This window comes from Bos indicus x Bos taurus, chromosome 21 (genome assembly GCF_003369695.1).
Source record: "Bos indicus x Bos taurus breed Angus x Brahman F1 hybrid chromosome 21, Bos_hybrid_MaternalHap_v2.0, whole genome shotgun sequence".
Lineage (NCBI taxonomy): Eukaryota > Metazoa > Chordata > Mammalia > Artiodactyla > Bovidae > Bos > Bos indicus x Bos taurus.
Window position 1 is genome coordinate 29,119,046 of NC_040096.1, and position 20,970 is coordinate 29,140,015.

Consider the following 20,970-nt stretch of genomic DNA (forward strand, 5'->3'; position numbering starts at 1 on the left):
CCCATCTTGGGGTGTGCAGCTGGGTGGTGGGGGTCCTAGACTGACCGCCTGGCCTGTTAATGGGGCTCTGCAGGTGGAAGGGTGTCTGGGACTCAGCCCACCTGCCCACAGGACCCCCATCCTGGAGCTCTGTGCGTCCATCACAGGCTGTGTGCTCACCTGGCAACCCCAAGGCATCAGGTCTCCATGGTGCTCCCTCCCCGCCAGTGTGCCACCCAGACATTTAGGACATCTTGGGTGGAGCCCACCAGGGGCTGTCAGAGCAAACACCTGAGCATGGGCCTTCAACCCATCAGCCAAGGGGGGCAGAGGAGGACACCCCAGTCACTCCATGGTTGTCAGTTCTGGGTCCTTGTGAGTTAGGAAAGCTGGGGCAGAGGGTCCTAGGTCTCACAAGGAGGGGGCACAGTGGATTTCTGGGCGAGGACAGCTTCCTGGAGTAGACACTGGCCTGTGGTCAGTGTCCCGGTGGCCCTGGGTGGCCAGGCAATGCCGGCGAGGTTAGAGCTGGAAGTCTAGGCCTCCCGAGGCAGGGTTTATGCCTCTGACTTCTCCTGTGGGAGATAGGACAGTGGGGCTGGGTCAACCACATCTTATTATTTATATACTTTTACCATATTATTAAAGTTATTATTTTATCATAAACTGTGCACCATGACTAAAGTGTGGTCAATACATAGTTAACAAGTCAGATGGTACCAGTGGTTGTCCTGAAAGCAAGGCTTTCCACCCTCTGCACCCCACCCCGCCCCCCTCCACAGGCCCTTGTTGATGATTTCCTTTGTCTGAATAATACAATCTGGTCACTTTTCTGGATGTGCTGAGTTTGGTCACTTTCTATCTATTAATTCCCTTCTATGGGGCTGGGGTGTTTGTCTCCTGAAACACCCCCAGCCCCAGACCCCATGGTCTGGTGGCTCCGGGCCACGTGATACTGTACACAAGTGTGAGGCTTCTTATTCTGCCCTCTCTCCTCCCCGGCCACTCAGGGCTTGAATGTCTGACAAGTGAGTGACCAGAGTGGGGCTCCGTTCTCACGTCCCTCACAGCTCTGTGCTTACCCTGACACTCATGAGACAAAAGAAGAGGGGAACAGGTAGACATCAGCATGTCCATAGCTACACAAAGGACACGGACGTCTTCCTCTATCCTCATGATCCCGAGGAGATGTGCAGGCTCTTCAGTCAGCTCGGCGAGTGGCCGAGCTCACGGGGTGCTGGGAGGTCAGGCGCGGGCACGTTAGCCGCTGCCAGATGCACAGATCTCATTGCCCCAATTTCCAGCATCCCTCGTGTGCTGGGTCATGTGGCTCTCACTCTTGACACCAAGGGGAACCTCCTAAAATTAGGTGTAAGTTAGAGACCACTTTTATTGAATGGAAGATGCTGCTTTTTAAAGATATTTTCTTTATTCACATACTTGGTCACACCGGGGCTAAGTTGTGGCACATGGGCAGTTTAGTTGCAGGTGTGAGCTCTTAGCTGTAGCATGTAGGATGTAGTTCCCCAACCAGGGGTCGAACCCGGGCCCCCTACATTGGGAGCGCGGAGTCAGAGCCACAGGACCTCCAGGGTCGTCCCTGAAGATGCTTTTTGAGAGATGTGAATCCTGAGTGTCGGCCATTTCTATGAGATGATTTCTAAAGATTCTGAGAGCTGAGGACGAGCTGTTTCCAGGAGACAGGCTGGTTGTCTGGGCCTGACCTCTCTCGGGTGTATAGGTGAGCTGTAGAGAGTGGAGTGTCGGGAGCTGTGAGGGCTCCGCATGCTGAGTTCTGAGCCACGCTGGCCTCATTCAGCCATCAGGAGTGCAGAAGCTGCAGAGGGACCGCGTGGTTCCTGCCACTCGTGTCAGTTTCCTGAGATACTGAGGTCACTGCATTGTTTTTTTTTTAGTCTTTCTGAATAAAATATGTCACATAGGAACCTTAAATTGCAACTGTCAGAAGCTGTCACTGAAAATCCTCCTAGAAATTTGATGGTCTCAAACCAAACCACATTCTTCCGTCTGTTTTCCTCCTTGATGCCCCACTTGTCACCTGCAGCCTCCCCTGTAAAACCCGACTGCATCTTTGGTAGATGGTGCAGGTTCTGGTAGGCACCATCAGATGCTGTACTTTAGCATAAAGAGGTGTTGGATATTGGTCCTCATGTGGCTGGTCACCCAGAATGGGAGAGTCTACCACACTGTGGCTGAAGGCACTGGCTGGGTCCAGTGCCTAGCATTCACTAGCATTCCACACCCACAGACGAGCCATCTGCTTCCCTGGCAAGATGCCGAAACACATTCTGAGGAGCGGAGGTGGTGTCTTCCTGAACAGAAGTGCAAGTTCACGGCTGGGGTTGACACGTCCTCACCCTAGAGCAGGGTCCCCATCTCCAGGATCTGATGCCTGATGATCTGAGGTGGAGCTGATGTAATGATAATAGAAATAAAGTGCACAATAAGTGTAAGGTGCTTGAACCATACCAAAACCACCCCCACCCCAATCTCTGGAAAAATCATCTTCCACAAAACTTGTCCCTAGTGCCAAAAATGTTGGGGACCACTGCCCTAGAGCCTCCACCCCGTGGCTTCCAGGTGAACAGAAGATGTGGAATGTGAACACACAGTCCTCAGAGACAGCTTGGACGTTCCTTACACCTCCGCCCTGGGTGTTTCCTCTGCCCCGTTCCCATGCTCTTTTCCAGGAGACTGTTCTCAGAAGGGAGAGAGGCTCTGGATGCTCTGACGCCTGTGAGAACTCAGGGGTCAGGGGTCCCTGCAAAGTACAGGGTGAGGAGAGGCAAGTTTTTGGTATTTAGGCCTCTGTTGTTCGCCAGCATCACTGGGGAGCTCATTAGAAACACAGACTCGGGCTTACCTGGACCAGCCAAGCACATACCTGCAACGTAGTGAGACCCAGGCATTGTCCTCTCACATGTGAGCTGTGTAGGTAGTGTGAGCAGTGTGGGCCATGTGAGCAGTGTGGGCGCTCATGAGTGTGAGCGGTGTGGACACTCACGAGTGTGAGCTGTGTGAGTGGAATGGGCGCTCACAAGTGTGAGTGGTGTGAACAGCATGGGCGCTCACGAGTGCAGGCCATGTGAGTGGTGTGGGCACTCACGAGTATGGGTGGTCATGAGTGTGGGCACTGTGGGCACTCATGAGTGTGGGCGGTGTGAGTAGTGTGGGTGCTTACAAATGTAAGCAGCACTCTACAAAGCAGGAGTAGGAATGTAGCTCCCACTGCCTTTGATCAGTAACCTGCAGTGTGGTGAGGACTGAAGGTGAAGGTGTCCAGAGATGATTCGCGTGAGAGAATCAGAGACAGGCTCTGATTGAATTTCATTCGGATTCTTCCTGCTTTGTATGACCTTTGTGTGTGTTACTTGCACAGACAAACCCGTGTCCTCAGTCCTTCTAGCAACTGCCCTTTGTGCTGGCCACCGGGATAGGACTCCCCAGAGATGTGTGAACAAGAGTGGATGAGGCAGCTTTGTGCGGGGGGCTGGGCTGTCTTTCAAGCCCCAGGTTAGAGCTGGCGGGAATGTTGGAGTGAAGACAAACCGGCACAAGAGGGCGGGCCCTGGGGTCCACTTGGTCCACATGTGGGGTGTCCTGGCGCCTCCGGGGAAGGTGGGTACCTTAACCCAGGTGGCCTTGGGTGCCAGGGTCACGTGTCTGCATCCCATCAGAAGCAGGGCTTCAAACAGCTACCAGGGTTGCAGGATTCCTTTGAAAGCTTCCTTTAAATTGGCCAGTAGTTGGGGAAAGCCTGGGTTTCCTCCTGCATATTTGGATGAGGGGGTAGGGGGTGAGGAGCCTGGGGCGCCTGCCCATCTGGAGACGGGTGTTGGCTCCACCCTCTGAGGCCAACTGCACCCACTAGCAGGTCCTGCCTTTGGACCAACGGGTCAGCTCCATCGGGCACTGGTGTGCTTGTTCAGCCGGTGTCTGTGGCTGGAGGAGCCTGGTTGGGCCCGTGGGTGAGGATGGAACTTGGCCAAGCTGGCAGTCTGAGCGCTTCAGTGTTGGCCCTGTGGAGGCCCTGGGGCACTCTCCTAGGATGGCCCTGGGCATTCTGGCACCTGGCCCTTGACCCATAGGTCCTGGGCCACCTGCTTTTCGAGGATCTTGCTCCCCAGGAAGGGTGCATCTGCAGCTGGTTTTGCAGAACCTTCATCCCCTCCCTCCCAGGACTAGCTCTTGCAATTCAGAAAAGTTAGATTCATCCATCAGCTCCCATGTCAGCGTACGTGGGGTGCAGTGTGGTGTTTATGACCATGGGTTGCCACAGAGGAAAGCACTGGCATGGCCCTGGGACAGGACAGGTCAGGTCACGGGAGGGCCTGCATCTTCCCCTGAAGAGCAGGGAGCGCTCCTCAGTACCGTCCAGTCATTCTGATAGATCCAGAGTTTTGCCAAGGACTCTGTTAACATCAAGAGGAAGCCCAGAAACTACACACTCGGGGCCCCCATCTGGTCCAAGTGGCATCCTTCTGAGTTTCCTCCTGGGGGAGGTGTGCTGGGCCAGGCTGAGACCAGCCAGCAGGGGCGTCCAGTGAGGGCTGACACCTGTCCCCACCCTCCCATCCAGGGCCGGCAAGGCCTGGGCTCCATTTTTGTCTGGGCATCGGGGAACGGCGGCCGTGAGGGGGACCACTGCTCCTGCGATGGCTACACCAATAGCGTCTACACCATCTCCGTGAGCAGCACAACCGAGAATGGCCACAGGCCCTGGTACCTGGAGGAGTGTGCGTCCACCCTGGCCACCACCTACAGCAGCGGGGCCTTCTACGAGCGCAGAATTGTGAGTCCGGAGAAGGGTCTCGGGGGTGGGAGGGGGATGCTCCTGCCCCTGGTCTCATGAGTCCTCAGGGGCCCCAGGGAGCGGTGACTCCTGCTCTTGTCCCACGAGGCCTCAGGGGGCCCTGGGGAGTGGGGTCTCCTGGTCATGGTCCCATGAGTCCAGAGGGGGTTCCCAGGGGGAACGGCTCCTTCTCCTGGTCCCATGAGTCCTCCCGGGGCTCGAGGAGGGCAGGGTTCCCGGCCAGGAGGCCGTTAGGGCAGTTCGGACTCAGCCGCATTCAGCCTCGCCATCAAGGAACTGGTTGTGCCTGGAGGTAAACCCCAGGCCCTTGGCAGCCTCCCTCGGACCCTGCCTTTCTAATTTTGGCACAGAATATCAATTAAAACCCTCTCTGGCTCGGGGGGTCTAAAAATACCCTGTAAGAATGGGGTGCATTCTCACCACAGTGTCTTTTTTTAGCTTTCTAAATTCTGCGGTCACATTGCTTGGGGTCCAACTGGCCCGTTCAATTTCCACGTGTAAAACAGAAGGAGAGAAAGTCTTGGCTCTACGCTGAAACATTTTAGAAATCCAAGAGTCTTGGGTGTTCCCTTCCTCACAAAAGGACTTTTCTACACCCTTTAGGTTGAGAGTGGTTTTGTCTGCTGCAGTGGCTTCAATGAACATAAATCAGTGTAGTTTATCTTTTAGAAATAGCTTTTAATTTAGTGTATGGGTAAAGTTCATGCTTGTTCCTTCCCCAGGTGCTTTCATACTTTAAAAAAGGTAGGAGGGGAGGGTTTCAAGTTGAAGTCAATGCAGAATTGAAGTGCACAGTCCTTAGGATGGTTTTTAGATGTCTAAAAAATGAGACCTTGGAGCTGGCCAGGCGTGGTTTAACCTGAAAACTCCCTGGCTTCTTTTCATTTCTTCTGCTGCCTGGCCACATCTGTAAATGTTATTTGCAGGCACATTTTTATACTTTCTTGTGGGAGCCTGAGGCTTCCCATTGCCCACTGTCCTCTGCAGTACCGGGAGGATCAACGGTCCTTCTGCTGCCAGCCTGGCATTGGCCTTGGCCAGCTCATGAAAGTACTCATTAAGTTGTTAACTTTCCTTTCTGCTGGAACAGGCACCCCTCGGATGGGGCTGAGATGCTGAATGGTGTCCTGTTGCTTTAAATATCTAGCTGGTTTGAGCTTGGACTTAGGACCTGTCAGAGGCCTGGGCTGGAGTAGAGGGATGGTGCAAGCAGGGCTTGCAGCTTTGTGTGCTTAATGAATCACATAGCCGGTGCATGCGTGTGTGTATGTGTGTGCGTGTGTGTGTGTGTGTGTACATGCATGAACACACACCTTAGCTACAGAATGCCTGTATTCCTCCGTCTCTTCATGAAGAATTCTCGGAGCCCTGACGTTCAGTAACTGTGTGTCACTGGGCAGAGGGCGGAGGAGAAAACAGTGGGCAGCTGCTGTCCAGGGCCCTTCCCTGGTAGCACGGGTGGCAGGTGATTTTGTTTCAACTCATCCAAGGCAAGGTGTTTGCTCTGAGTCCCTTAGAGACCCAGCCAGGGGGCGCGCCCTGTGCTGGATGCTCGGCAGCCCTTGTCTGTGTTCGGGCAGGCGTCCGATGGCAAGCATAGCTGGGGCCCCTGTCGCTCTCGTGCACTGAGTGCCGACGGCAATGACTGCCTGGTGCTGAGACGGCACCTGTCCCTCCTTCACACTCTCATTACCCCGGCCACGCCATGCCCCAGCAGCACAGAGGGTCTCAGGAAGGGGCAGCCCACCCTGGCTCCACTATCCCCTTCTGCCAGCCAGGGGAGGCTCCTCTGCTCACACCCTTTTCTCTGAGGCTGCAGAGCCAGCCCCAGGCCTGCCCTGCTCTTGGAAGCTCGGTCTTCTGCCCAGACACCCCCATTTCCCTCCTGCCAGTTTGGACTGAGCACAGGCATGTGCCAGGCACCGGTGTTGCTTCCCCAGCAGCCCTGGGAAGGGTGTGTCAGTAGCCCATTGGGAGGAGGATCCTGGAGTCACAGGGGGTGCATCCTCCTCGCGGTGCCCTGACCTCTCCAGGTTCGAAGAGGGGGAGTAGGCTGGTCCCTGCCAGCACCCCATGAGTCTTCCTATGTGTGTGACCCGCGCGGGCTCCCTCTCTCCGGGTGATGGTCGACCTCGCTGAGCCCTGACAAAGGAAAGACACTGTTTGTAAGAGGCTCTGGACTCTCCCCACAGGGGAAATTCTTTCTCAGGGATTTGCAGATGGGTGGCTGGAGCCTGGCAGTTACAGGTATGTTAGTCTCCTGTTGGCACCATAACAAATGATCCCAAGATTCCCAGCTGGAAACAGCACAGCTGGGCCATCTCACAGCTCTGGGGGCACAAGTGCAGCAGCCTCCACGGGCCTATTTTCTGGGCCTTACGAGGCTGAGTCCAGGTGTCAGCTGGGCTGCGTGTTTTCCATAGGCTCAACAGGAGGGCCTGTCCAGTACGCATCCTGCATGTTGGCAGACCTCAGTTGCTTGTGGTTTTAGGACTGAGCTCCCGTCTCCTCATGGGCTGGCTGCCGAGGCCAGTTCCTGGCTGCTGTGGGCCACCCACCTTCCTGGCTTGCATCCCCAGCATCCTCTCTAAAGCTAGCAGCACAGATCGAGTCCTTCTTGAGCCGCATCTCTCTGACAGACGTAAGGGCCTGTGATTACATCGGGCCTGCTGGATCATCCAGGATAAACCCCTGACTTAACAGCTGGCTGGGTGGCAGCCTTCGCTCCATCTGCACTAGCATGAGGGTCACTGCAGGGCCAGCCCCCCTCCTAGCATAGTAGATGTCTCCTGCCTGTGCCTCCATGAGGTCACCACCTCAGTTCAGGGGGGTGCAGTCGGGCCGTGCCATGGTGAGACTCAGAGTCCGTGCCCTGCCCAAGGGTGCTCTGCATGTAGCTCTTGCAGCAGACAGGGTGGGGGCTTTGGGACACTGCCAGCTACGAGGAGGACATCCTGGTAGGGGTGGTCTGTGACCTCTGACCCATCCTCGGCCTCTGGCTCACAGCAGAGATGCTCTCTGGGCCACCTGGCGCCTGCGTGTCTTTTACACTGCTCTGAAGTTGGGGTGACTTTGGGGTCATTGATGGGGGCCCTGGCAAGCAGTCTTGCTGTGGAGGCCCCTCTGTTTCATTCTGTCTCTCCGTGGAGTCTCAGGGTACATCTGCAGAGGTGTGGGTGTGTGGCTGCGACCCCATCTCCCCACCCGACTGTCAGCCTGTTGCTCTGGGGGGTGCCAGACCCGTGGAAACCTCTGTCCCTGAGATGTGTCTGCGTAGCACCTCTTCCGTCCCTAGGTCAAAGTCAGCCTGCCTGGGGCAGTGTCCTGGGCAGCCTCTGACCTGGCTGCTTGCTTTCCCCACCTCCCCTCCCCGCCAGGTGACCACAGACCTGCGTCAGCGCTGCACAGACGGCCATACTGGAACCTCGGTCTCGGCCCCCATGGTTGCCGGTATCATTGCCTTGGCCTTGGAAGCAAAGTAAGTTCTTACCTGCCTTCCCTTCTTTACCTTTCTTCTTTTTTAAAAAGTGTTTAATGTATCAAAATACACATAATGTAAAATTTACCATTTAAGCCATTTTAAGTGTGTAGTTGATGAAGCATATTCACTGTTGTATGATTGTCTCCACCACCTCCTGCAGGACGTCCCTCTTTGTCCAAACAGCTCCTGTCCCCAAAAGACAGCTCTGCTGCAAAAAATCACACAGACAGAGCTTAGACAGGAGATGCTCCGTCTCACAGTCCCAGGGCCCGAGGTCTAACTGAGTGTCTCAGGGCTGGTTTCCTCTGAGGCTTCTCTCCTTGGTGCGTCATCTTCTCCCCATGTCCTCACGTGGCCTTCTTTGAATGTGTGTGTTTGTTGTTCAGTCACTTAGTTGTGTCTGACTCTTTATGACCCCATGGACTGTAGCACACCAGGCTTCCTTGTCATGTATGTGTTTAGATCCTTTCATAAGGACACCAGTTACCCTGGATCACGGCCTACCGTATGGACCCCATTTCACCTTAACAACCTCTTTATGATCCCATCTCCATAGGCAGTTACATCTGAGGTCCTGGGGGTCTGGTTTCCACGTGTGACTTTGGGGAAGGGACACAGCTGGCGACCACAGCTGTGTTCTCTGTCTTTGAGTCTGACTCTTCCGGGCTTTCAAATGAGTGGAGTCACAGAGTGTTTGTCCGTCACTCAGCACAGTGTCTTCCAGGTTTGCCCATGTCACAGCAGATGTCCAGATGTCTTCCTTTTTCAGGCCGTCCTTAATAGGAGTCAAGAGGCTCCTTCCTGTCTCTCCCTTTTTCAAGCTCACAGCCTCCTGCCTTCATAGGGGCACAGGGAGCTGGTGGGCGCAAACCTCAAGCCTGCACTACACCCCAGATCACACTTTAGGTCAATACAGCTGCCCTCTGTCAAGGGGGTTCAAGCCACATAAAAACCCCAAAATTGCCATGTGTTGGATGGGTCCACTTTACATACGGTCATAGAATCAAACAGGTTTTAGTTTAAACATCAACAGTGGCTCCCAGCAACAACCTGTGGCTTTGAAAGAGTCATTTGCTGCAGATGAGATTGTAAGAAGTTGTGTTTGGGTTGCTGAGTCCATCTAATTATGTGTGTTTTGTTTGTTGATTCACATCAGGAGAAAAAGCATAAAACTCAAATGCTACCCATTTTACAAAGAAACAGGTATGTTTGATTTTCAAGCCAAAATTTTAACTTCTGTGTCCTGGGGCTCATTTTAAAATACTAAATAGTTACTTGTGTGGAAAGTTGCATTCACATACTTAGTGATTCATTGTTTTATATTTTCTTTCCTCCCTTTTTGGAAACATGCAAGGAATTTTGTTAGCTGAGGATATATAGAAAACAAACCCTGTTTTGTGCCACTCGTTCCATTAAACCTGGCCTGTGGACTCACGAACTCCCTGATCGCTATCTCCTCATCATTGTAGCCCATCCTCAGAATTTTACAGATGGCAGGCATCACTGGACACAGCGTCCACTTAGAGCGTGTAAGTGCAAGGGTTGGTCAAGGGAGGAAGGAGCTGTAACGGGCATGCTGCCAGCCTCAGCTGAGGGGCTTTGGAGGCTCCAGGGCCAAGACCGCTGCTCATGTGTGCAGTGTCTTCCTGGCAAAGCCAGGTCGCCCAGGAGAGGAGAGAAGCTCTCCGGCAGGAGGCTAGCAGGCAGCACATGACAAGATGAAGGAAGAGCCTAGTGTGCGAGAACAGCCCCGAGGGTCAGCCGGGAGTTCAGGGCCATTTTGGAATGTCACATCAGTCCCTTCTTCATGAGAAACCATGTCCAACACCATTTCTTAGATATGTTTCCATACAACTGTGAGTGCGACTTTATTTCTATCATCAGAAACGAGGTGGGTTTCCCCCTAGGAAAATAGTTTCTCACAGCCTCCCTTTCTGGACCCTCTGTCGTCAGCACTGAAGCCCAGGCTTCCTGGTGCCTTATGCTGAGCTTCCAGGGCGAGGGGAGGCATTCTGCATCTTTGTGGGCCCCACGGTCATGAGCAGCTGCTGCTGCTGCTGTGAAGTCACTTCAGTAGTGTCCAATTCTGTGCGATCCCATAGATGGCAGCCCACCAGGCTCCGCCATCCCTGGGATTCTCCAGGCAAGAACACTGGAGTGGGTTGCCATTTCCTTCTCCAGTGCTTGAAAGTGAAAAGTGAAAGGGAAATCGCTTAGTCATGTCCGACTCGTAGTGACCCCATGGACTGCAGCCTACCAGGCTCCTCCGTCCATGGGATTTTCCAGGCAAGAATACTGGAGTGGGTTGACATTGCCTTCTCCAGTCATGAGCAGGGACCAGCCCAAACAAGCAAGGATGAGCTGTGGCCACATCTGCCATCTGGACTGCAGAGCCTGTGCCCGGTCTTTCTGTCAGGGGGAGGAGTCTGCGCCCAACCTCACTGCCAGAGGGTGTGGTCTGTGCTCCCTCTCCACCAGAGGGCGTGGTCTGCCCCCTCTCCACCAGAGGATGTGGTCTATGCCTGGCCTCTCCACCAGGAGGTGCGGACTATGCCCCCTCTCCACCAGAGGGCATGGTCCGTGCCTGGCTTCTACGCCAGAGAGTGCGGCCTGTGGCCCCCTCTCTGCCAGAGGGCATGACCTTTGTCCCCTCTCCACCAGAGGGCATGGTCTGTTCCTGACCTCTCCTCCAGGGGGCGTGACCTGTCCCTAAACTCTCCAGCAGGGGTCATGTCCTGCACCTGGCCTCTCTGTCAGAGGTGTGGTCTATACCCACCTGTCTGCCAGAGGACGTGGCCCTGGGCATCTGGGGCCGCAGGTCCTCCTCTGACAGTGAGGCTGGCTGTGGTCCTCAGGTGGGGCCGTGGATGAGGGGATGGCAGGTCAGTTTGTGCCAAGGAAAATCTGGAAACTGGACCAATGGAAGCAGTTGCGATGAGGCAGCCAGGAGGCCAATATCTGGCCAGGGACAAGCACAGTGGAGAGAATGTGGTGAAGTCAGAGGAGGCCAGGGCTAGGACCGGGGAGTGAGAGCCCCCAGGGAGGAGGACACACCCCCCCAGGACCCAAGCTACAGATGAATGTCTCGCAGGTAAAGAGGGGACATTTGTTGGGAAAGTAAAACAGTGCAGCTACTGTTAAAAAACTGTAATGGCTCTTCAAAAAAATTAAAGAATTACCATGTGATCCAACAATTACACTTGTGGGTGTGCACCCACAGGGATCAAAGCAGGGGCTCAAATAAATGGTTTTATGGCCATGTTGTAGCATCGTTACTCAATAGCAAAAGGTGGAAGTGCCTCAGGCATCCATCAATAGGTTAGTGTGGTCTGTGCAGCCACAGAGAAGGAAGGAGACCTGACCCCTGCAGCAGCAAGGGCATCACACTGCATGAACTGAGTCAGTCACAGAGGGTCAAATCCCACATGACTCCACTCATGTAAGGCACCTGGAGTCCTCGGATTCACAGATGGAAGGTGGTGGGAGTGGGGGCCAGGGATGGGAGGAGGAAGGGGGGTTAGTGCTTGATGGGTGTAGAGGTTCGGTGGCTTAAGATGATCAAGCTCTGGAGGTGAACGGTGGTGATGACTGCACAGCACAGGGAATGTATTTAATGGCACTGACTGTATGTCTAAGAACCATTAAGATGGTGCATTTCACGTTATATATGTTTTCAAACACACAAAGAGCAGGCAGTTGGAAGGATGTTTGTGAGGACTGGTCAGGCAGGTGCTGTTGAGGAGGAGACGTCGAAGACTGGGTCTGCTCTTGTCGGTGACGCAGTCCTAGCACTGTGGACAGAGGGGTCTTGAGAGCTTGTGTTGAGAAGTGTTGAAAAGGCAGGCAAGGATATCTTATCTGCATTTTTTGTAGTAGGCAAGTGTTCTTTAACAAAGTGCCTGTACTCCACACCAGAATGCATATATCGTAAAGGTAGAGTATCTAGAATCTCAAATTCTAATGTGTGGCCAGTAGTCCTGGGAGTGGGGTATGGACAGGAAATGGCTGGCGTGCCCCAGTACACAGAGCACTCCCTCACGGGGTGCAGACCAGCCCAGGTTTTCCCACCACATGCTAACACACAGTGCCGTCATCTCATGGATTCAGGGGGATTGTGGCCCAAGGCTGGACTTCCCCAGGTGTCAGGTCACCTGCTGCACTGTCTTATCTCAGGCTTCGAGGATCAAAATTGATTCTTGACCGAGAGGGTGTGACATCTACCCTTGCCAAGTGGTAGTGTCTTGGGGCCTCCTCAAGTACAGGAGCGAGGCCAGCCCCCAATGCCCCGCCTCCGATGGACCTGGCGGTCGGCATTGCTAACTGATGTGAGTGCAGCTGTCTGTCCTTGTGTCATTGCAGCAGCCAGCTGACCTGGAGGGACGTCCAGCACTTGCTGGTGAAGACGTCCAGGCCGGCCCACCTCAAAGCAAACGACTGGAAGGTGAACGGTGCCGGTCATAAAGGTGCGGCCGAGACTCGGGGGCTGGGCAGGGCCAGGTGCCATCCGGGCAGAGCCTGTGGGTGACCTTCCAGAGCCTGTATGGGGGAACATGGATTTCTCACCAAAAAAACCCCCAGACAACAGTAATTGTGTGTCACAAGAATGAGGAGTGCGAACTTAGTAGTTTAAGCAGAGTACCTACAGTCACTTGAGTATTGGGCTCCCTAAACCTCATGACCTTTGCCATGTCAGGGGCCCCAGTACCGATACTGACTTCATGGTTCTCTTTAAATTTTTGCCTATTTTTTTTTTTACACAAAGGAATATATTCTAAAAGAAAACTGCATTACATCTAGTCAGTCATGTGTGTGTGTTATTAGCTCAGTCGTGTCCCACTCTTTGTGACCCCATGGACTGTGCTCCACTGGACTCCTCTGTCCATGGAATTCTCCAGGCAAGAATACTGGAGTGGGTTGTTATTCCCTTCTCCAGGGGATCTTCCCGACCCAGGGATCAAACCCAGGTCTCTTGTATTGCAGACAGATTCTTTACCACCTGAGCCACCAGGGAAGCCCCCCAGTCATTCATGAGCTTGATGCCAATCATAATAAATGAAGTTTGCTTACATGCCACCTGAGGGCAACTTGCACTGTTAGCCCTGAGTAGCTTTCCCTAAGTTTCCACATCTGTGCAGTGAAGACACTGAGACGGTTATGTGAATTCCTTTCTAACTGTAGAACTTCTGTCAGCAAGTCCTTGTGTTTTAAAAGGGCTGTCTGCCATCACAGCTTGGGGCTGACCCAGGTACCGTGAGCTCAGCCCATGGTCGGGCTTGCAGCCAGGTATGTGAAGGCCTCTTGAGCAGGTGGTGATAGGAGTATGCTCCTGGATTTGTCTGTCTTGCTTGTTACCAGAGACACTTGAAAATGATTTACATTTAGCCATGGTATATTAAGGAGAACATTTTCCCTTTTTTAGGGTCAGATCCAACTATTTTGACACCAAGCCTGACATTCCTCTCTGTAAAATATAGGTCAAGCATTGTCACCCCAAGTTCCAAGAGACATTCCTTTAATGAGGAGGTTGGCTGGACCTGATGCATCCTTGTCTTACAGGGATGTTGGTGGTGATGGTTCACTGTAACAGGAGCTGACCTACATTTCAGTTTTGGCCTAATTAGTAGGAACAGGGGTTGTATCTAGTTTTTAACCTTGCCTCCTAACTCTGAAACTCCCCTGCATGGCCAGATTAAACACTGACTCAGGCCAGCCTGTGTACTGGACAATGCTACTTTCCCCGGACGCCCTGGAAATTCCACAGGAAAAGCAAATGGAAAAAGAGAAGAGCGGAGCCTTGTTTGATTGTCTACTGCACGCATGTTTGCGTGAGCCACAGCATCTTGGGTCTTGTTTTTCTCATCTGGTTCAAGACTCAGGGAGCACAGTTCAGTTCAATCGCTCAGTCATATCTGACTCTTTGCAACCCATGGACTGCAGTACTCCAGGCTTCCCTGTCCATCACCAACTCCCAGAGCTTGCTCAAACTCATGCCCATCAAGTTGATGCCATCCAGCCATCTCATCCTCTGTTGTCCCCTTCTCCTCCTGCCCTCAGTCTTTCCCAGCATCAGGGTCTTTTCCAGTGAGACAGTTCTTCCCATCAGGTGGCCAAAGTATTGGAGTTTCAGCTTCAGCATCAGTCCTTCCAATGAATTCAGGACTGATTTCCTTTCGGATGGACTGGTTTGATCTCCTTGCAGTCCAAGGGGCTCTTTTGGGAGCACAGATGCCAAGAATTCCCTTTAATCTAAAGAAACTGGTCCTCATCTAACAGAAAGAAAGTTCTAGGCCCTCCCAGCATTTCTTTCACTTTGCACCCAGACGGGACACATTTTCTGGCCCTCACTCCTGGTCTGAAAGAGTTCTGTCCAGAGAGTAAGGCTGCCGGGACCCTGGTGCATCCTTGTGGGGGCAGGGGCTGCAGCCAGGGCACTCTGGAGCTGGCTGTGGCCCCTGCAGCTATGAGGGGACAGAGGCAGCCATCCCTGGGCATGGGGGGCTGGGTCTGAAGGCCCTGTCTTTTCAGTTAGCCACCTCTATGGATTTGGCCTGGTGGATGCAGATGCCCTGGTCGTGGAGGCCAAGAAATGGATGGCAGTGCCCCCGCAGCACACCTGTGTCGCCATCACTGACAAGAGACCCAGGTGAGCTCGGCTCCTGCACGTACACTGGGCCCTGCTGGTGGGCATTTGGGGGGTGGGGTGGGGGTAGATGTTCACACGTGCATTCCTGTGCTTGTCGATGGGGACACATGTGCGTGCGCCAGTGTGTGTGTGTGTATGTGTGTACGTGTGTGTGTATACTTTCATGCATACACGTGTGTGCATGTGTGTGCGCACACTTGTGGTGCATCTGGATATGTGTCTGCCTTTTTTTCCTGTGGATTATGAGACAGGTAGAGGAATCGCTTCTCACTCCAGAACTGTTTCGAGGCCTTTCACTGTTGATGTCGTTCCCTTTTATCTGTTGCTCCCTCAGCCTGAGCCCCTAACGAGGACTGGAAATTCTTAGCGTGTATTTAGCGGAGCTCCCAGAGGAGGGCACTGCCCTGCCAGCGGGGGTGACGGGCAGCAATGGCACCTGCCCCAGGGTCCAGGATGGCAGCCCTGCTGCTCCTCTGTTGCAGGCAGGGTCTGGTGTCTAGGGAACACCAGTGTGTCGCTGTGTTTGGGCTCCGATGACTGGAAGGTTTAAGCGCTGGGGTTTAACCTGCCTTGAACCATGTTTCGCAGAGTCCTGACTTCACCTTCCTGCCAAGGTTGAGCACTGCCCTTTGTGTAAGTTATTCTCAGTCAGTTGCATTTGTTCATTAAAATTTTTGTTTTAAAATTTTCAGCTGTCAAGTAATCAAAATGGCAAGAACCCTGTTCCATTAGGCTCAGATGATCCTCCTGAATTCTGCGTTGCCACTGTCCCTTTTACCCTTTTTTAGAGTGTTTCTCTAGGCCTTAAAATCTGATGAAGAATGGAAGAATGAGATGCATTCTTTTCTAGCATTTATAACCTTTGGAAAATGTGTGTTTTTTAAAAAAATGATGAGGTGATTGCTTTGTCAACAAATATAGATCACTCTCTGAGGTCGCCTTTTCCTTGAAGGCATCCACTTCTTATAATATGCCCTTTTGCGATAAAATTTTCAGAGAAGTACTTTTTGTTGATGCCTTGTGTGCAGTAGGAATTCAGAAAGTATTTGTTGGATGAATACCACACAGTGGGAGCTTTGGAAAAATTACATTTCCCTCCTGATGCTGATGGTGAAGACTGACTGTCAGCTCGTCCCTCCAGGCCTGACCAGCTGGTCGGCCAGCAGATAGATCTCACTCTTGACGCTGGAAGGCATCGCTTTCTCTGGGGAGCCTTAGACTGTCCTATTCAGAAGAAAGTAGAAGGTTCCCTGAGCCTGAGGAGGCCTGTCGCATTCTTCCGCATGGTTGGTTGGGAGATGCCTAGCTCACAGGTCCTCAGGCTCCAGGTTACGTGACGCCTGCCCGGGGCTGCGTCCGGGCTGCAGCCCTTCCCTCCCACTGGCCTCCCCGTCGGGCGGCTCCTGAATGAAGCATTCTTCTCCTGCCAGAAATAGTTTTAAGATGGGAGAGTGGTGCCTCGGTGGCGCAGGGTTGTTTTTATTTTTATTTTATTTTGTTTTTTAAGTGCTGGTCCATGGAGTCTAGACAGCACGGGTGGAGGGGCGCAGCCGTCACACACAGTGTGACATTGTTTCTGTCCTTTGAGGAGGGAAAGGCCACATACTCCAGCGGACAGGAGAGTCGCATATGTCTCTAAGGGAAAATCGTCTTTGCGTTCAGCAGCCTTAGCCTCGCAGGACTAGTCAGCCAACCAGCTGTCCGACACCACAGACTCAACTACAGGTTCGGTTGTCCCCAGGGACATGAGGGCCAGGACACAGACACACAGGCCACCAGGCGGGTGCTCCGCATGGAATCACATGCCCGCTTTGACCTGTGGTCACAGCCTGCCTGCCGGGGTCACTTGAGCCACATGCTCGGTGCCCCCTGTGCTTATGGCCGGTTTCCTTTGTCGGGTACTTGTGTAGCTTTGACTAAGCTGCTCGGATGGTTTGGCTTAAAGATGAAAAGGAAGTCTTCCCACACACCTGCTTCTCCTCCCCTGCTTCTCCTTGCTCCCTCTCCACGGATGCTTCTTGGTCCAGGGGTCCCCCAGGATGGCTGTTCATTCTCTCAGCCTCTTTCTGGTTTCTTCTCATGGTGGAATCCAGGAATGCTGTGAGTGTCCTAGACCCAGCTTTAGTGCTTCCTGTGGAGAGCAGAGAGAGAGAGAGAAGAGAGAGACAGAGAGAAAAGGAGAGGGAGACAGGGAGGGAGAGAGAGACAGCGAGGGGGAAGAGGGGGCCTCCTTGGGCATCTTGTGCAGACCTTTGTACCCACATGGGACTCATTTCCCTGCCCTCCCTCCTGAGTGGAAGGACGAGTCTACCCCAGTGTGAACTTCAGAGAACCTTGTTCACTGGGATTAAGTGCAGGCGTCCTGGTAAGTCTGCAGTGATGTCGGTGAGGTCGTGTGGGGTTGTGGGCCAGAGGCTTGGGTGTCCCTGGTCATGTGCAGGGCAGGAATGAAGAGTACCAACACCTCTCCACCCTCCTTCCCCCCACAGTCCTCCCTGGGGTATGTCCTGTCCAGGGAGATGGTCCCCCTGACCGTGACCAGAGGAGTCCCGGGACTACCCTCTCTGCAGATCCAGCCTGTGCTCAGACATGGGTGTCATACCCACTGTGCCCTGGAGGACTGCTTAGGCCCCGCTGGTGTCCCTCTGCTGGCAGGCTCCAGCGCCACCCCGAACCTGAGTCAGGCTCGGGCCAGAGGGGCAGAGGGCCAGCAGCACAGCAGAGAGGTGGTGATGGGGAGAGGGGGCAGGCTGCCATCAGGGACTGTCGGGGGAGCGGTCAGTCATTCTCTGCAGAAAGGCCATGCTGACCTCCTTGTCTGGACGCTGTGTATCCAGGGTCTGGCAGTGGAGGGACGGCAGCCTGTGCCTGTCGGCATCCCTGAAGTTCATGGAGTAGGCGGTGGAGCCACCAGGAGAGGCCGGGAGAGAGGCGCCCTTGGGAGTGGGGTGGTGAGGAAGGAGAGGGGCCAGGCACCCCCTGCTCACCAGGGGCCAGCCCTCCCCGCACCCCTCAGAGGCCAGCCCTTCCCCAACTCCTATTCGCAAACACTGATCTCCAGATCTCCCTGGGCCACCTGATTATAGCCTTCACCCACCCTACCCCGGAGCAGCCCCCGGCACCCACAGAACAGGCATCAGGGCCAAGCATGGCCGGGTGGCTATCAGCGAGTGTGGAGTCTTGGCCCAGCAGGAGGGCAAGTCCCTTGACCTCACCGGGCACATTCATGTTTGAGAATGACTTGTCCAGGCCATAGAGGTGACACTGTGCAAGCATGAGTGGAGGCCCAGCCTCTGTTGTAACGTGCAGGCACACAAGGATGGCATTCTTGACTGGTTTTGGGTACAAATGGTTTAAACCTCCTTAGAAGTTTCTGTCCACTAATGGAAAGTAAATAGGGTCATGACCAGTGCCATCTACCTGTGCAAAATTATTTTAAAGTCTAGGGGTGTCAGATAGAAAAGGGTGAAATGACACTTCTATAACCTTTCTGAAAGTGAAAATCAACCTTAATATAACTCCCGTGAATGAAAAAGAGTCCCAGCTTTTAAAAATCTTATCTGACCCATAGGGTTTTCTAGCTAGCATGTCCCTACATCTTTAAAGACCCAGCTACAGTTGGACAGTTGATGACATCTGTGCCTCCCAACTCCATGCTGAAAGACAGCCAAGCAAGAGGAGTTGACCTGCTCGTCTTCGGTCTCAGCAGGTTTGGAAGGTTACCATCCAGACAGTGTGTAGTTTAGTGTGGCTCGTCTTTTATTAAAGAACTCACCCACCATGCAAAGATACTTCAAAACTAAAAGCTTTGACTCAGGGTTATCTCCAAAGCAGAACATCTATTTCTAGATGTTCAAGAATTAACTGTGCATTAACCACATGCTGTTTACTCTTCTGGTGTCTCGTTAAACCAGACCACATGTGATGGTCTTTTTATAACAGTTCTGCTTATAAATATGTAGTGGGTTGATGGGTGATGATTATCAGGAGCTTACTGTGTGCCAGCCTTTGTTCTAAGCACTGTGTGTATGGATTCACTCATTCAAAACCCCCAACACGGGTGTGAGGTTTGGAAATTATCATTATTTTTTTTTTAATTTGGGTGCAGCCTCATTGCTGCGCAGGCTTTTGTCTGGTTGTGGTACATGGGCTTCTCATTGCAGTGGCTTCTCTTGTTGCAGAACACGGGCTCCAGAGCACAAGCTCCTTAGTTGTGGCACACAGGGTTAGTTGCTCCACAGCTTGTGGCATCTTCCCAGATCAGGGTTGAACCCGTGCTCCCTGCAGTAGAAGCATGGAGTGCTAACCAGTGGAATGCCAGGGAAGTCCAATGCTCCCTGCTTCTGAGATGAATATTGGAACTTGAATGATACAGTTGTCCTTGTTGTTCTAGGAAGTCACCATAGACACTGGAGAGATACAGGCAAGGTTCCCAGGGGTTCTGAAACACTCTGGGCCAGGATGCAGGTCTGGGCTTGAAACTAAGCTGGGGAGGGGTCTTCCAGGTGGGAGTGCAAAGTGAGGCAGACTTGGGAGATGTTACAGGTTCAGTTCCAGGTCACTGCAATAAAACAAGTCACATGAACTTTTTGGTTTCCCGATGCATGCAGAAGTTACGTTTCTAAAACACTGTAGTCTGTTGTGTGCAATAGCACTGTGTCTAAGAGGACAATGTACCTACCTTAGTAAGAAGTACTTTACTGCTAAAAAGAAAAAAAAGAAGGACTTTTACTGCTAAAAAAAAAAAAAGGACTCACCATCATCTGAGCCTTCAGTGAGTTGTAATCTTTTTACAACTGTACATCAAACATCACCAGAACTTTATTAAAAGTGTGAAACCTTCAAAGATCATTGAAGAGTTTGAAATATTGTGAGAATTGCCAAAATGTGACAGAGATACACGAAGTGACCAAATGCTTTTGGAAAGGTGTGGCTGACAGACTTGGCTGCCGCAGGGTTACCACAATTTGTAAAGCACGGCAGTGGAGGGAGGTCCCTGTGCTGACTGCCGCGGCCCCCCAAGCAGAGCGGAGGGGGCGGGGGGCACCCATGCTGCCCAGCTTCTCCTGCTCTTCCCCAACACTTGGTTTACTCGAAAACAGTTCTGCCTCTGGTTCTGAACGTCACTTGGATGCCCTAAGATTATAAGCACTGTGACTAGGTGAGTGTCTTGAATTTAGTAAATTGGGAACTTGTCCCTACAGATATACGAGCAATTAGATGGTGTCATGTGCTAGAGAAAGCTGAATGCAAGATCTAGGAAGTGGCTATGAGCCTTCAGGCTGGTCGCTGTTCCCCACCTTCCCTGAGAGGGTTGCTGCTGAGGGGCGTAGGATGAAGGAACACCTGGAGGGTCCAGCATTGAGTCTGGCACAGCTCAGCAGGAAGTGACACATCTCTGTCCCCAGAGCCCTTTTCCAGGAGGGCAGCTCCCACAGCTTGAATATCACTGGGTCTGAAGGGACCTCTGAAGTCCTCAGGCTCTCTGGGGTCCTGGAGAGATGGCTTTGTGCACAGATGACAGTTTCAGAGTTTAGTAGCAGAAGAACATTCTGAGTCATCTTGGGAGCTTTACAATCTTTCTAGATCAGCTTTTGTGATTAATGTGCAGCTTACCTGTGTTTGTGTTTCTGTGCATGATTTGACTGAAACCCTGCAGCTTCTGTGCTCAGCCCAGCCAGTGTGTGTACCCTCAGGGAGGGCCAGCAGCTGGGGTCCCCAAGAGACGCTGCCAACCTCAGTGAGGACGCCACGTGTGCTCCCTAAAATGTGCTTTCCTCTTGGGGCATCAGCTCCAAGGCCAGGCTGGGGAGGCAGCTGTGGGGAGTGTGGGGGTCTTTACTTCTGTTCCTGTACCCTGAGGTCAGGCCCCTCATCACTGGTAGTGGGGTTTCCTGGGTGGGATGCATTTCTAGGGCAGAGTGATGGCTCCCCATCCCAGCTGGCAGATGGTTGAGGGTGGGAGCTTGGTTGTGACTTTTGTGTCTGTTTCACCCCTGTCTTGCTTTTTAGCTGAGGAGGGTGTAGGGTTGC

The 20,970-nt window shown here is 53.0% G+C and overlaps 1 protein-coding gene across 4 annotated transcripts in view; it reads left to right on the top strand.

Annotated features, from left to right (window-relative positions):
• Nucleotides 1-20,970, top strand: part of PCSK6 (proprotein convertase subtilisin/kexin type 6) — a 169,915-nt gene that overhangs the window by 105,440 nt on the left and 43,505 nt on the right. For all 4 annotated transcript variants that reach the window (XM_027520640.1, XM_027520641.1, XM_027520642.1 and 1 more), the window contains exons 8-11: nt 4,580-4,792; nt 8,191-8,291; nt 12,654-12,757; nt 14,820-14,937. In XM_027520640.1, coding sequence (XP_027376441.1) covers nt 4,580-4,792; nt 8,191-8,291; nt 12,654-12,757; nt 14,820-14,937 — 536 coding nt within the window. The remainder of the gene's footprint in view (nt 1-4,579; nt 4,793-8,190; nt 8,292-12,653; nt 12,758-14,819; nt 14,938-20,970) is intronic.